Genomic DNA, 14,938 nt, shown 5'->3' on the forward strand with positions numbered 1-14,938 from the left:
AAAGGTACCACCAGTCCACAGCAATGAAAAGGGTGGAGCTGTCTCATGTAAGACATCTCATGCTGTAAAGTACAAGCAGTTTACAGAGCTGCTGGGTGCCTGCATCCTTCCCTGCCCACAGGTAGAGGCATAAAGACTTGGACTCTTACCTCTTGGTTTGCATTGTAGGCAGTGCCGAGAAGCCTACCAGTACTGGTGTGGCCCACTCCTGCTCATCTGGCCCTTCACACTATGTAGCTGCTGGTCTCTGATTCAAACCACTGTAATTTGCCAATAGCTAAAATGAAACAATATATCTTTCCTGTTCAACTAGTTTTGTATGTGGTTTCTACTCTGATCATTTTCTTCTCAAAACCAGAGTTTGAAATGATTGGGTTATACTCAGTGAAGGTGTGGAAATTTTTGAGCCTTGTTATGTCCAAGTGGCACAGAGGTGACCCAGCTGAGTTAGTCCAAGGAGATTAGCTCTGGAACTGGAAGCAGCCGGCCACATCTGTAATATGCTTCACTAATGTGAATGCTTTCCCTCTGCAACTCAGTCCAGAGCATCATGACTGCACTGTGCTGGGATGCATGGATGTGCCAGTTCATTCAGAGACAGAAGGGAGCTGCTACACATCAGTGTGGCACTGGATAAAGATGTCAGACACTCACAGTCCTTGAGTTTCTGGCCTTGGAAAGCTGGGAGCAGAGATCTTAGAAAGATGTCCGAATATAGGACCTTTAAAATGATGACAAGATGCTGTACTGAATTAAGCCACACTAAAAAAGAATGCATGCAAAATGTTCTTCTATCTCTAGACAAGCAGGTGTTTTCTAGGCTGGCAATTACAGAAGTACACGACACCAACAAGAGCTTCACAGCTTGCCTGAATCAATACTTAAGAAGTGTTATCCTTCCTGATCAGGTAATGGTGTTCACATGACTTGCCTCTCTCTCCCTCCCTTCCCTCCTGCAGATCTATAACCTGAAACGTGACCCCATAGTCAGTTTGGAAATCAACAAGCAGCGCAGGATCATAAAATGTGAAACAGGAGGGCAACTCAATTTATTGGGCTCTGAACAACCATGCAATCTTGGTAAGGAAATGCGTAATTCTTGTTATAGATTGAGACTGTTATTGATTAATTGGACAGCAAGACAAACCATCTGGTGGCAGCAAGATTTGGTATTGATGTCCTTTCAGAAGGGAGAGACAACTCTGAGCTGCAAAGAACAGCTCCAGTGGAGTCCAGCCATTTAACTGTTTACCTGCCAGGCCTTTCCACTGCCAGTGCTTTCATGGGTTTAAATATAGGGCTGTTCAGAAGTGCTGACCTTATCACCAGCAGAAGAACAAGCACTGTCAACACAGCTAGAGTAAGCAACTGTGCACGTTTCTCTGCTGAACTTTTACAATGCATTTCAACACCAACTTGGCCACGGCGCTTTGCATGTCCATTCAAAGCCCGCCACAGGAGACGCAAAGGCACCATAGGGATGGGCAATTGTGAGACATTTTGTTCTGTGACTAGATAAATAACAATTTATGCAGGGAGTGCTTCTGGCAGTATGGACATCTAACTCTCAGGAACTGGACTGAGAGCTCATTCAGTTCCCACTAGCTGCTGAACAGCTGCCAGCTCTAAATGACTTCCAGTTATCGCTGGTCTGACTTTGATTTGAAGTTGAAGCTTCAGCAAGCCTGTCAGTTCCCTCAGATGCCTACAGTTTCTCTGGGTCTTTTCTGTTTATTTTACTTGATAGGCATGTATACAATACAGGCTGTGATGCAGCACCATTTATGACAGGAGATGTAACTAACACATGGGGATGCTTCCATGTTGGGATACTGTGGATTGATCCCAAGCCTTTATAAACAAGAAGTGACCAGGTAAAGTATCCCTGTGGTGTTCACTGGGGAGCAGATGTGTTGGAAACCAGGTCATTCTTATTCCTGTAGCTTCAGTTCTGATGTGACTGGCAAGCAGGAGGGTGGGCAGCTGAGAAAACGTTCCTGCGCTGCACTTGATTGGTGCAGTTGTTAATCCCAGCAGTAAAACCACAAGATTGTTGTGCACTGGCAGAAGAATATGATAAAAATGCTAGAGAATTACAGACCATCACCTCCTACCTTAAACGCTTACTGATACAGGACTTTTGGGCATTGACCCCATACCAGCAGGTGCATGAGACAGCACATGTATGAGTGCAAGGAGGATTGTGGTAAGTCAAAGCCTTTACCTTAATGACAGCATAGCTGCTTGGTACTCACCAAGTCACTTTTGCGTAGGGGGTCTCTGAAGGAGGATTTTTCCCAAGGTAATTATCCATGAATTCTTTCCCCTGTCTTACGCTGGCTTTGGGCTATGCCCTGCGCATGCTTCATGATCATTACAAAAATCGCAAATCCTCAGGCAAGCTCCTCTTCTTACGTTGCACACTACTACATCAGAGACTGACTGCATGAAGGTTTAGGACTTAACTGATGCCTGCGGCAAGGAGTGAGGCCTATCTCACAACATTACTGACATTCCCAAGCTGTTGTATGAGTCCTGAAATGAGAGCTTGGCAACTGTGAGTATGTAACAGCAGCTTTTTTGAGATGACCAGGCTGTTCTGCATGTAGCTATCTGACTTCGTCTGGGTAGCAGCAGAGATGTGATCACATTGCTGTGTTTCTGGTGGGGTATCTCAGCTCAAGCTGTGTTCAGAGCACAAAGCTGCAGTGAGAGGAGACTTGCAGGTGTTCCCAGTCCAAAATATTGTGTGTTGCTATTGCTGACAGGCAGGGTATTTCCCTCATCAACTTACTGCACAATGGGAAAGGATCAGGCCTATAGCACAGGTCTGCTGTGACTGAAGCACTTCTTGATTTTTAGAAAAGATTTCAGAAAATAAAATGAAATTTAAAAAAAATAGCTTGTTGTGGAGAAAGCTTACATATTCCACAAGCTTTGTACAGCCCCGTGCTGGGAGCAAATCTCAAAATGTGTGTCCCTAATTTCCTGCTGCAGGAGGATGTCTTTGCTTTGAAGATGTCTAAGCAGAGTAAAAAGGAAAACAGTGTACAGCCCTGATGTGTTTGTGTCTCAGAAAATATATTTCAAAGAGTTACTGTCCTGGAAAAGCAAGTACATGTGATCTCTGAACTGTCAGGCACAATATAGTAAGCGCCTCCAGCAAGCCAGACACATCATTCACTTTATGGCCTCATCTTGAACACTAGAGGTAGCTCTTGCACACAAAGAAACCTCTCCTTTCAGCAAATAATTATCACAAAGCTGCTGCTTAATGGACGGACAGATTTATCATGAGGAAAATATGAAATACATTAAGTCTTATGTATGCTGATCAGAATTACATTTTGGATTATAAAAGCAGCTGGATTAACAGATTTCTTTGCTTGGAAGAAATTAAATGGAATAGTATCTCCTGTAGCAAACCAGCAGTTGTCCTTGTCTGACTCCTGAAATGGGGTCACTACTGCTGTCTTGTGATCTCCAGATAACGTACACATAGGCATACAGCATTTTGACAGTTCAGGATGAGCAATTGCATCTGTGAACATCCCAAACGATCTAGCAATGCCTGAGTGCCTCTGATCTTCCAGTTACTTGTCTGTGGCAGAGAAGAATTACTTAGAGGGCTAATGGTTATGGGGTGTAGATATAAAACAAGCATCTGTTGTGTTTTGATCTTTTCCCATCAGATCGGCCATTGCTTGATAACCTCTGCCAAACCACTTGCCTCATATTGCCTGGGATAATCCTTCGGGGTTCAGAGCACCCACCTTATGTCGAACTGCTTGATCAGCTTATTGGCAAAGATTTCACAGTGACTGGAGTACGCCTCACTGTCCTGGATGCGCCACAAGCTCACTGCATCTCTGAGACACTAAGCAGGGCAAAGAGCAGTGTTGCAGCAAAGGTATGAAACAGCTGGAGTCATGCTTTGCTTCCTTTGCATAAAAGAAGAGCCTTTTAATGCCCTGCTGTGCTAAGATATCCAGGCTAGCTCTGAGCAAACTTGCTTTGGTAGCAGTATTAGCACAGCACTGCATCTGAGCTCTAATACTACTGGTAAGTAATGTGGGCAACGTGCCTTGCTTGCTAGTCCCTACCTTGTGTTCCTGTATCTCCACTAGCTCACTGACACCTAACCTTGACATCGTTATGTGTGAACGTATACTTAATGTGAACGGCACATCCCCGTTTAAACGTTTTATTCCATTCGCCTATCAGTGCACAGTTGCTGCTATTATGTACGTTCTGCTGCTGTATCCTGTCTTGGTTTTCCACATAAATACAGTTTCTATTTCCCTTTCTGTAATCGCACCCCATTAATCCTCTTCTACAATGCTAAATAACCCTTCCACTTTTTGGACTGTGCCCTGGAGTCCTAGGCAGAGATTTCATTTTGCTTCTTGTTTAGTTGGTGCTGACAGCTCAAGCCGCAGTCCAGCATGGGGTTTGAGCAAGTGCTTACGGGGCTTAAGCATCAGATGTGCTTCTGAGGCGAGGAGATACTCTGCTGATGTAAAGCAATGTATCTGGCCCAGACTGTTTTTCTCTTTGCACTTGGTGTAGGAGAAGTCCACCACTTCAGGAACCTTACTAGGGCAAAGCAGTAAGGTAGAATGTGCAAGAAAGTGCTGTCAGAAGCCCAGAGTAAACAAGGGGGGAAGCTACTTACACTGGAAGTAGCAATCAACAAAGGGCTGTCAGAGACACACAGCAGTCCCTCTGAAAAAACACAGACAAACATTTGTGCTTCCAGCCTTTCAGTTATAAGAGTCTTAGGTGTTATCTGTAATAAGAACAGGTAAGATCTTTTGAGGTTGTGATTTTTTTAAACTGACAGCATTCCTTTGAAGTACATCTGTATAGAATAGCAATTACATCTAGCATCCAATTAGTCTAAGCACTACTTTCTTCTCCTGTGGTTCCCCTGAGGAGGCCATCCCTCTGCACACGGGAATGTGCACAGCTCTCTAGGAAGGACAAAGCAAATCGGCCTGTGGGAAGGAGAGCCATGGCAGCAGCACTGCTTTCCTGGTGATGGAAGAACTTCCTCCTGTCAGAGATTAATTACTCTGGGCAGAGCTGGCATGTTTCCAGAAGGGTCTGGCATTGCTGAGCCAAAGGTGAACATTACAGCACTTGCTTTTCCTTGCCAGAAGGGAGATGGGCTCCTTCAAGTAATAAGTGTTTCTGCTACAACATCTCAACATTTACTGTTATCTCCATATTCCTGCTTCCAGCAGACTTAGTGACTGAATAACACACCTAAGTAACCTGCTTATTTTCACTCTGAGAGAAGGGAACAGGAATAATAGTATGCCATAGGTGCAGGATAACTAACAGTTCAGACATGATACTCTTTCTATTTGAAAGAGTCTGTCGCTTTGTGACTTTCATCCCCTCACACAGCACACAAGCAGTTATCTGCGCTGTCAGCGGTTCATCAGTAAGGCTTACAGACTTATTTAAGTGGATAGCAACACCAAAGCTCTGTTCTTCCCTCTCTTGTAGTCCCTCTTAATGGATGGTTTGTGTCTGGTGCTAGCAGCACAGCGAGACAATGCGGTCATTTGCTTCGACTCCCTGCTGGACAGGTAAGTGAGGACAATATCACTTTAACAGCAGTGTCTCAACCCCCTGGTAGAGAGCTTGTGATCTGAAGGAGGGCAGCTGACTTTCTTCTCTGTAATTCAGTTCCAGTTCAGACTCCCATGAGGTCAGGTGCCACTCAAAGGCAACCCATTCTTCCTAAGTTATGTTGTTGTTAATGGGTCAATACCTGAGAGTGTTCCCCAGTTTTGAAGTCATGTGTCCTATACTCAGGACCTTAAATACTGAGTTGTGGTGTTTGTTAAAGACTTGGAGTGTCTGTGAGGCTTGGCAGCATGGCTCCACAAATACAGGGGTCTCTCTGAAATAAGGGCTCACATTGGGAATAGACCTGCTGAATCAATAAAATTCCTAGGAGAAATATCTTAGCAGATTCTATGTTTGCTATGAAAAAAATACTTAAAATAACAACAGAAAGCAAAATCAAAAATTAGCCTCTTAAATAAATCACCAGAAATGCTGGGTAGAGGATGTCTAAGCCTGATAAAACAAACAGAACCCCTCTACAGGGACTGATTAGTGAAATAGAATGATTATCAGGCCAATTAACCCACTGTTCCCCAGAGGGAAAGTTTCCTTGCACAGGGGCTGGTATTTGGCAATGTGATGTGTAGTTCCTGCACAGGGTTTCCTCGGGGAAAGGAAGCCAAGAGAATCTTTTTTCTGACACATTTGGCATAGAGCAGTCCATCAGCCACACCAATAAGACTGTTGTGACTTTGGCTGTACCATTTGGAGGACTTCCAGATAACACTGTCAATGGGACAGGAATAAGGAATTCAAGGATGCTGGAGTTTACAAACATCAAGGGGATCAAATCTGAATATCCAATCTGGTAGACACCTTGGAGTTCTCATACTTTGATGAAATGTTACGATGCTCAGTCACAAGGCCACACCTGGGAAGAACAGTTGGAACAAATTTCATCGGTAACTTTTCAGAAATGTTTTTAAGCTAATGACAAAATTCAGACATTGCTCCCATTGAGTTAAAATTGCACCCTTGGGAGCCACATCCCAGACCGTTCACCCGGTAAGGTACAGCACTAAGGGGAAGCAAAGAGCAAGTTACTGAAGACCTTTCTAGTGAGTTTTGTCCCACTTTCCCTGTTTACAGGAAAAAAGTAAGCTGTTGAGAACCCCAGAAATCACTGCTGAAGGTAGTTTTGGGAGAGACAATACAAGATCCCCACCTCTTTATTTTCCCCAGGCTTTTGCTCATCAGTGATGGGTGCTGCATAACAAGATCAGCTGCAAAGAGTGCTTCCCTCTTCTGTAGGCTTAACTTGATATATTTTAAGATTGCCAGTCTCAAGGCAGCACCCTCAGAGCAAACTTTGCAGTGGCTTCTCACTGCTATTCACAGTGAGCCGAGGGGCTGAGAAGGAAGCAGGGAGGAATGGGTGCCAGTCTCAGCTGCATCTTTCACCCCTCATCCCAGTCTGTGCCAGTATGGCTGTCTGTACAAAGGATAAACTTCCTTGCCGAACTGCAAAATACATGTGCATAAATTATGGCTGTTAGGGGGCACTCCCAAATGGCAAGATCCACTCTGCCTCTTACCCCAGTGCCAGAAGTAGTGATCATGCAGCCATTTAAAAGCAGCTCTACAAAAAAAATTTGCCTTCATGATCAGTGATGCTTGTGAAGAGGAGGGGCAGCAAGGTATGCCCAAGGATGGGGAGGAGTGGAGGCAGTGATCTGCTGGTAGATCAACTTTAGCCAACAGTAAACTCATACCCATATTGTATCATAAGCCATCATATTGTTTAAAATCAACTTTGCAAATGTCTTTGAAAACCCAGCCTGACTTACCTAGTGTCTCATAAGGACACTTCATGCTAAGACATCTTCATTGCCTAGTTTATAAACATTTCAAAATAACGTCTGAGGTTAATTGCACTTATGACTCCATCAGCAGGAGCCACGTGACCTTTCTTGTACTGAGTAAATCACTGTATATTTATTTCACTCTTACTGCCATGGCCCAAGATTCCAATACCTGCACAGGTTGTGGCCTGCATTTCAGCTGCATTGCTGAAGCACCATGGTGTAAGAGATTATTTTACGGCCCTGGGAGTTGATTCACAGCTGAACCACATTACTTGGGCTTTGTGCCACGGGGAGAAAAGTTGCCATCTGTATAGAAGCATGGGATATGATGTCAGAGATGGGCTGTGATAAGGAGGAGGCATCAGGTGTTGAGAGGAACAATGCAGGCTTTGCCAGTATAACTGCTCGTAGTTCAGAGCCTATTAAAGCTTTCCTAAGCCAGCTCTAGCAGTGGTACATCAAGCAGAGACATTCAATCACTGGAGGATGTGCTGTGCAGAGCAGTTGCCTTGAAGACAGACACAGACCCTCATAACTGTGCAGTGGTTATTGTTCAGCAGCAGCAGTGCCCATTCTCTCTGTTCTCTGAACATGCATGAAGGCATTATTTCTGCACCAAAGGGCAGGAAGAACAGAGACAAGGACAAAATTTATGCAGGTGGGGGCACAAAAGCAGCCTGTGAGTTTGATTGACTGCCAAGAGTGGAGCCAAAGTAGGAATCTGGGAGAATCTGGGACGGTGCCAAGGGTAACTCATAGGGCAGAGTGAAGTAAGTGTTTGGAAGAGGTGAGGGGAAGCTGAAGCACAGCCTAAGAGCAATGGGGACCGGGGGGAGAATCCAGAGAAGGAAGTGACACAATCCTATCCGCAGACAAGGAAAAATGATGTGAGACTTACCATTCTTGTTCTGTCAGCATCTGGCTGCCTGGATCTCTAGTATAAAACATTTGACGTTTCCCTGTCATAACTTGTTTTTGCAGCCAGATTTCTGAGCTGCAGGGTGGCAGAGGGAAGAATTTACGAGTAGATTCAAAGCAACTCCTGGAAGAAAGGCATGCTCTGCTTTTTATGCATGACAAACTAGATCCAGCTGCCTTAATAGGTGGTACTGATTTAATAGTGATTACTCCTGTATGATTATTTGAGCTTTTAAAAGGTAATTTCAGATGCCCATAAGATTGCTAGGACCTAACTATATTGTGCACAGTCTTTAGGAACTCACCTAGTTAACATTGTACTCAACTCGGTAAGCAGCATTCGACTAAAGCAGGCTGAAAACCTACCTGCATCAGAAGAAAATTGGAGTCTAAACTAGGCCTTACACCTTCCTAGTTTCAGACAATGTAGTGCAATCAGAACAAAAGTGTTAAGGAACTTAGCTGGATCTTATTCTCTCTGATGAAACATTCTTACCAAGTGTTAATTGCTGTTAGCGGGGAGTGATGTTATCCCTATAGGAAGCTCATCTCTGGGAGCTTTGGAGGGAAAAGAGGTGTAGAAGTAAAAAAATGAACACTTGAGATGTAAAATCTTGGAGCTGTTGAAAACCACTGAAGGGAAAACTGTTGCCAAGCACAATACCTGGATATGGCAGCAGGGAGCTGGGAGTGATTTCCAAAGCCTGGAGAGTTTTCAAGCCTAAGACTCTGAGTGTGCATAAAGTCAGTTTAAAAGGCAATTTTGAAATTTGTATCTTGCCTTTTAATTTCTCTTTAATATGTCTTGTGGTCAGGTCATGTGTGGCTTGAGGTGGACCAGAGCAAAACAAGAATTAGTGAAGTAGACCCTGTTGCTGAAGGCAGCTTAGAAAGTCCTGGGTTTTGGGGAAAACACAGAGATTGTCTGTTGAGAAAAAGACCCTTGCACAAAGCTAACTATCTATGTTTATGTGTATTTCCCACTGCCCCAGAGACCCCATTATGCAACAGGTCATTACTGTTTGTTTGAAGGCTTATATTTTAAGAATCAAAATCCATTTATACAAAGCTTTGTAAAACCCAGGATTTATCTGTGTAAAGAAGTTCTGTAACAGATGCACATGGCCAGAGCTGCTGGCACAGAGCATAGTCCTCCTCAAAGCTAGGTCATCTGCAGTCTGTGACAGCTTAGATGGAAAAGTAACACTGGCTTCTGTTTTTCTTTACCCCCAGTGTCTGTTGGCAGAAGCAGTCAGTCCTGGACACTGCACAGCATCTCCTTTACCCCCAAAATGAGAATCAGGCAAGTAGAGAAGTTTATGGTATAGATATGTGTCCTTTGTGCCCCTGTGGTGAATGAAACTTGTCAAAATTGGTTGAATTTTAGAAGAAAATTTTAATTTGTGTGAGGCGGAGGTCGCGCCTCATCACAGCCCCAAGCCTCGGCTTATACTGAGAGCCCAGCACATGGTGGAAGGTGGGACCAAAACCCTGTCAAACTGTCTTCCACATTACAGCAGTGGCACTATTTTGAATCAAAATATTTGGAGACTTTGATAAAGATTCAATATTTTCCATAGATGTCAGTTACTTTTTATGAAGAATCAACACTTAGTAAGATATCAGTGATACTTGTCAAAAATTAGTGACAGGAAATGTTCATTCAGCCCTATTGCCGAGCTGGCACATCTCCTATGTTCGGGAAGTTATGTTTCAGAAGCCCAAATCCAAAGGGAAGAGGAGAAGTTAAGCCATTAGCCATTCCAGGGATGGGCTAACTGAATATTGTCTCAGTAGTTCATCCGAAGAAAGGAAACACTAAGCTTCAGACATTGTGGGCAGCTAATGGGAATAAACTGCATAAATACCTTTAAAACTCTGGCTGTAATCATCAAAGTTTAGTACAAAACAAATGAGAGATTTGGATAGAGGAGGCAGTGCCTGAAGAGTTAGGACTAGGAGGTGTAAAAGAATTGGGGAGAATGAGAAATGGTAGCAAGTGGACAAACCTCTCCTCTGGATCCCTTTTGCTTCCCCAAAAAACCCAGCAGGGGAGCGAGATGTGTTTGTAACCTCATATAACATATCAGAGCTGCTGCCTTCAGTACCAGTGGCTCTAAGGACTGAGCCTTAAAAGACACAGAGCCCTCTTTGAAGTCTGTGTTCCTGCTTTTAACACAGGCAAAACTACTCCAAACTTCCCAAAAGTCGTACAGCTGCTGTTTTCAGCAGCTTTCCCTAAGGCACAGTAAAATGCTCCCCGGGCATAGCTGGAATTGTACGCGCTGCAGTGCCTGGGAAGGTTTGCCTGCACAGCTCTGCGATAGCTGCAAGCCTGTCATAGCACAGCGCTTACTGCTGCCAGGGTGCCAGGCTGTTGCCAAGTAATGTGACAGGGCAGCAAGTCCAGGCTGTCTTCTGATTTGCTTTGAAAAGGACATTGCACATCTCTGGCTGACATAAAATCCCTTCTGCTTCACGGCTAAGGGGAATGAGCCTATCAGAAAGAGGCTTACAGTACTTTCTGTGATAGATAAGAGAAAAAGCAAATATGCTCAGCCTTTCTCCCTGCTTCTGGCAGCCTGGGCCACTGAATCAAATCCCTCTGGCACTGGTGGAAGCAGGGGCTACTCACAGCAGTTCAGAGTTTAGACCATGAGTCTAGTTCTGGGACAGTGGTGGGTACAGTGCTTCTCATTGTGGGTTACAAAAAGCACAGCAGCAAGTAATGTTTATTTTCAAATGGGCCTTTTGCTCCAAAGTTCGGGGTAGGTTTAGAAAACACAGAGTGAGATATGAGGAGCAAGCTCACCACCGAATGACTGTACCTCAAAGGATGTCCCTAGAAATGATGTTTGATCCTCTGATCTCTTGCTAATGAGTTTATGAAATGTCAGCTAGGCTTTCCAGGTCAAAGCTAATGAGCAACAACATGATATCAGGCAAAGTTCAGGAGGGTTAAATGAACATGGATTTCAAATCTTTGTGGTTTGAGCAGAGCTGCAGCGTTTACTGGTGGAGTCGAGCCATGGAAGTGAACAGGAATTTCATACTTGCTCCCTGTGTAGTTTGGGACTAGGCAATAGGATGAGAAATCAGCTTTCCAAATGTGGACTATTTCAGTGCTGACATCCATGTCTGGGGTAGTTGTCTTGCCTCCTTCTGCAGTCACTGAGAGAAGCAAGCATTTCCATAGAATTTTTCACCTGTCCTGTTTGAAACATCTGCCTTAGAAGCAGATGAATTCATGCTTTGGAAGTTCCTTATTCTCACGCAGTGACACTGCAGATGTCTGCTCCCCATGCAGGCTTATCTTGGGCACACACAGACCAGCTCACATCTGGAAGACAGAGCCATGTTTTCTTGGTGCTACCATTAGGGGCTGTGAACTTCCAGTGGATCTCTGTGAGGCGGTCCCAGATGTCCCTGCACCTGGTCCATACCCAAGCTGGAACCTCCCCAGCAATAAGAGAGCTGTCAGGGAGTGCAGTGCTCAGCCTCAGGTCTGGGATGTGTGTGGCTGAACACTTTCTCCTCATGTGCAGCTCTGTGCCATGGCTGGGATGAGATCGTGAGGCTGGGGTGGCTGTCCCTCAGTGACAGTGCAGTACATCACTGACCTGCCACCATTAGCATATCAGAGCAGGGAGACCGCAGGGTCTCTGCACAGCTGTTCCTCAGTAAGAGCCCATAGATGTGCAGTCCAGCCTCCACTGGCAGGCAGCACTAATCCCTCCACTCTGCCTGGAGCCCTGAAGCTGTTGCCAGCAGCCACAATGGCTGCTCCAGCATCTTCCTCCCTGCAGGGACAGCTAAAACCTGGGACTGGAGCAGAGCAACACAGGGAAAACACATCCCAGCCACTCTTGGCATGATCCTTAGCCCCTCAGCAGCAGGCAGAAGGGCTGGAGTCCTATAAAAGAGACCTAAAAACCTATGAGGAGAGGCAGAGTGCTGGCAGGAGGAGGGCCCCAAGGACTGTGTGGGGTGGGCTGTCAGCACAGCACTTATGATGCTTTAGGGGAACATGGTGTTCATTAGCACAGTCAGAATTACAGAGTGGTCCTGAAGCCCTTGGTGCTGAGCTGGCCTCCCCATCTCTGAAGCAGCCATGCCAAAGAGCTGCGCAGGGGCAAGGTTTGGGAAGGAGAGGCAGAGCAGCCAGGGGAGGAAGTTAGATTTCCCACTTGGCACTTTGCATGTTGTTGGTTTTTTTCAGTTTCTTGAAAATGTGAATCTTGAGAACCGCCAAACAGTGGTCACAACTAGTAGACATTTCCCTGCTGTGGGACACTCACAGCCACCTCTGTGCTGGGATTAATTCAACCTGGTAAACATCCTCACTATACTGCCTGCCTGTAGCAAGCACAAGAAACCTACCTCTGAAAAGAAGTTTCTTTGCAATGCACAGAAATCAGAGCTCTCCCCAACCCCTTCCTTCTTTTCTCCCCAGGCTGAAGAGCTGCTCTGTTGCCTTTTTGACTCCCTGACATCTGAGAGCATCCACCGAATTGAATCCCAGGATTGCTAGCCAAGATGGTCAAGGCCCCCAAGCAGCCCGTGGGCAGATGCCACTGCGGGTACTATGCAGATGGACACACAGGGAACTCCCAGCCTCTAAGACCACTAATACTTGTTTGTCATTAAAACATAAACTCTGAAGTATGGTATTAGCATCAGTAAGATAAATGAGAGCAGTGGGAGGAAGGATTAGTGCCCAAGAACAAATCCTTCTGAACCGTAGCTGTGGTTTCTAGTGGAATGCATTCAGAGACAATCTGCTTGTGTTCATGGAGCAAGGTTTGAAGCATTCCTCTGACTGGGAAAAACTCAGGAAGTAAAGTTAATACAGGGGTAGGTGTTCACTGCTGTCTTTCTCTCAGGTGCTTGGAGACTCCATCTTCCACAGGCCTCAAAGACATTATGGAGAGACTCCATTTTCTGCTGCTACTGTGTTCTTTGAACTGAAGACAAAACCACAGTAAATAAAATGGAAATAATCTGAAGGAAGGTTGGATCCCTGGAGAGTTCAATACACCAGGTAGAGCTGTTGAATAAGATTAAAAGCCGGACAGCTTAATGTTCGCTTCCCTCTGCTCCAGCAACCTTGTTACCAGCTGTCCCTGCCCAGCCCCAGCTCACTGCCCTCCCATGGGCACACAGCCCTGCCTCTTGTTCCTCCTCCTCCAGCAGCTGCTGATCCTAGCACGATTCCTCCTCAGATGAGTCCTTTCTATGAGCTCTCTGGCAAGGAAGCTGGCGTTAATGCAAAGGTCCTTAGACTTCCTGGGACCCACTGGGGAAATTCAGGTCCTTTAGGGAAGACTCTTCTCAGTGCAGGAGGCCTCATGTCCCTATCTGTCCTGCTAAGGCAGAGACTTGGACGTGCGCATGCATCTAGTTCCAGACATCATAGACGTAGCAAGAACAGTCCCTGTGCATTCTCCAAGTGGTATTAAGGCAGACCAGCGTGCAGTTGGCTGGGCCAGCCCACCTCTGGGTGCTGCTGGCAGGGTGAACCCCTTCTGTGCACAGCCTTTCCCTCTGTGAGAGCCTGGTATGAGTCCTTCTCCTCCCCAGCCGTTAGCTCACACAACTGTGAGAATGCAACACCTCTGCGATCTCTGTCCCCTTTCAGACTAGGCTGAAAGTGTCCAGTTAAGTCCAAAAGCTGTTAGAGGTTTGGCCCTGCAAGCTCTCCTTCCTCAGCTGGTAATAGTCCTAACACAGTCTCTCCCCTTCTCTAAGCTACCTTGAAACAGCAAAAAGAGATTTTTGTGGCCAGCTGGGTGAAGGGGGAACACGGACAGGGGCCCTGCCCTGCCCTCACACAGCAGTTTGGTGTCAGAACTTGGAAGTACCCTCCAAAGCTCTGCTCCCTGGCACCGTTCTGCCTGGACAGGCTGTTTGGGCTTTATGGTTGGACCGAACATCTGAAGAGAAGCTCCAGAAACACGTGCCCATGAGGGAAGCAGGCAGCTGCCCTGGTCCCCTGGGAGGACGGGGTCCCGGGAGTCAGCGTGACAGAAAAGGCTGCTCTGCCTCCGCAGCTAAGTAGGCCATTTCCTGCACTCCAGGCGCATTTCTGTCATGCTTGTAAGCCATGTACAGCTTTGAAACAAATGAAAATTAAAAAGATCCACCCCCAGCACTTGGGGAGTGTAATCTGAAAAAGGAACACGTTGGAATAAAATGCAGCCAGATAGCAGCTGAAAGACAAGGCCTGCAGAGCTACGTGCAAGAAAGGGGCATGTGGGGCCAGCAGCAGCCCTGCATGCAGCCAGCGTAGTGGCACACGGGCCAGCAGCTCCACATCCGACTCACCTGGGCCCTCAGACCTGTGAAAAACAGGGTCATGGGGAGCTGGACATGATGAGGTGATGCTCTGGTGACTGGCAGCAGTCAGCCTGGGGAGATGACATCCCGTTCAGACACCCCCGGCACCGTCCAGGCTTGCCAGCAGGCAGGAGCTCTCTGAGCTTCACGGTAGGAGTTGAGGCCGTGACTCTTAACTCACCATGTAATAAACAAGGGCCTGGCACAAAAGGCACCCCGTACCACATCCCCGTCCAGAC

At 46.1% G+C, this 14,938-nt stretch overlaps 1 protein-coding gene across 6 annotated transcripts in view; it reads left to right on the forward strand.

Moving 5' to 3' along the window:
* The window catches only part of DNAAF8 (dynein axonemal assembly factor 8), a 96,551-nt gene extending 83,178 nt beyond the window's left edge, over positions 1–13,373 (forward strand). For 3 of the 6 annotated variants that reach the window (XM_052772981.1, XM_052772982.1, XM_052772983.1), the window contains 5 exons: positions 960–1,080; positions 3,693–3,910; positions 5,515–5,597; positions 9,597–9,666; positions 12,817–13,373. In XM_052772981.1, coding sequence (XP_052628941.1) covers positions 960–1,080; positions 3,693–3,910; positions 5,515–5,597; positions 9,597–9,666; positions 12,817–12,894 — 570 coding nt within the window. In that variant the 3' untranslated portion in view covers positions 12,895–13,373. Of the gene's footprint in view, positions 1–959; positions 1,081–3,692; positions 4,063–5,514; positions 5,598–9,596; positions 9,667–12,816 lie in introns of those variants that run through there. The other 3 variants (XM_052772984.1, XR_008232844.1, XM_052772986.1) reach the window with 3 other exon arrangements.
* The last annotated feature ends 1,565 nt before the right edge of the window (positions 13,374–14,938 follow it).

Source organism: Harpia harpyja, chromosome 21 (assembly GCF_026419915.1).
Source record: "Harpia harpyja isolate bHarHar1 chromosome 21, bHarHar1 primary haplotype, whole genome shotgun sequence".
Classification (NCBI taxonomy): Eukaryota; Metazoa; Chordata; class Aves; order Accipitriformes; family Accipitridae; genus Harpia; species Harpia harpyja.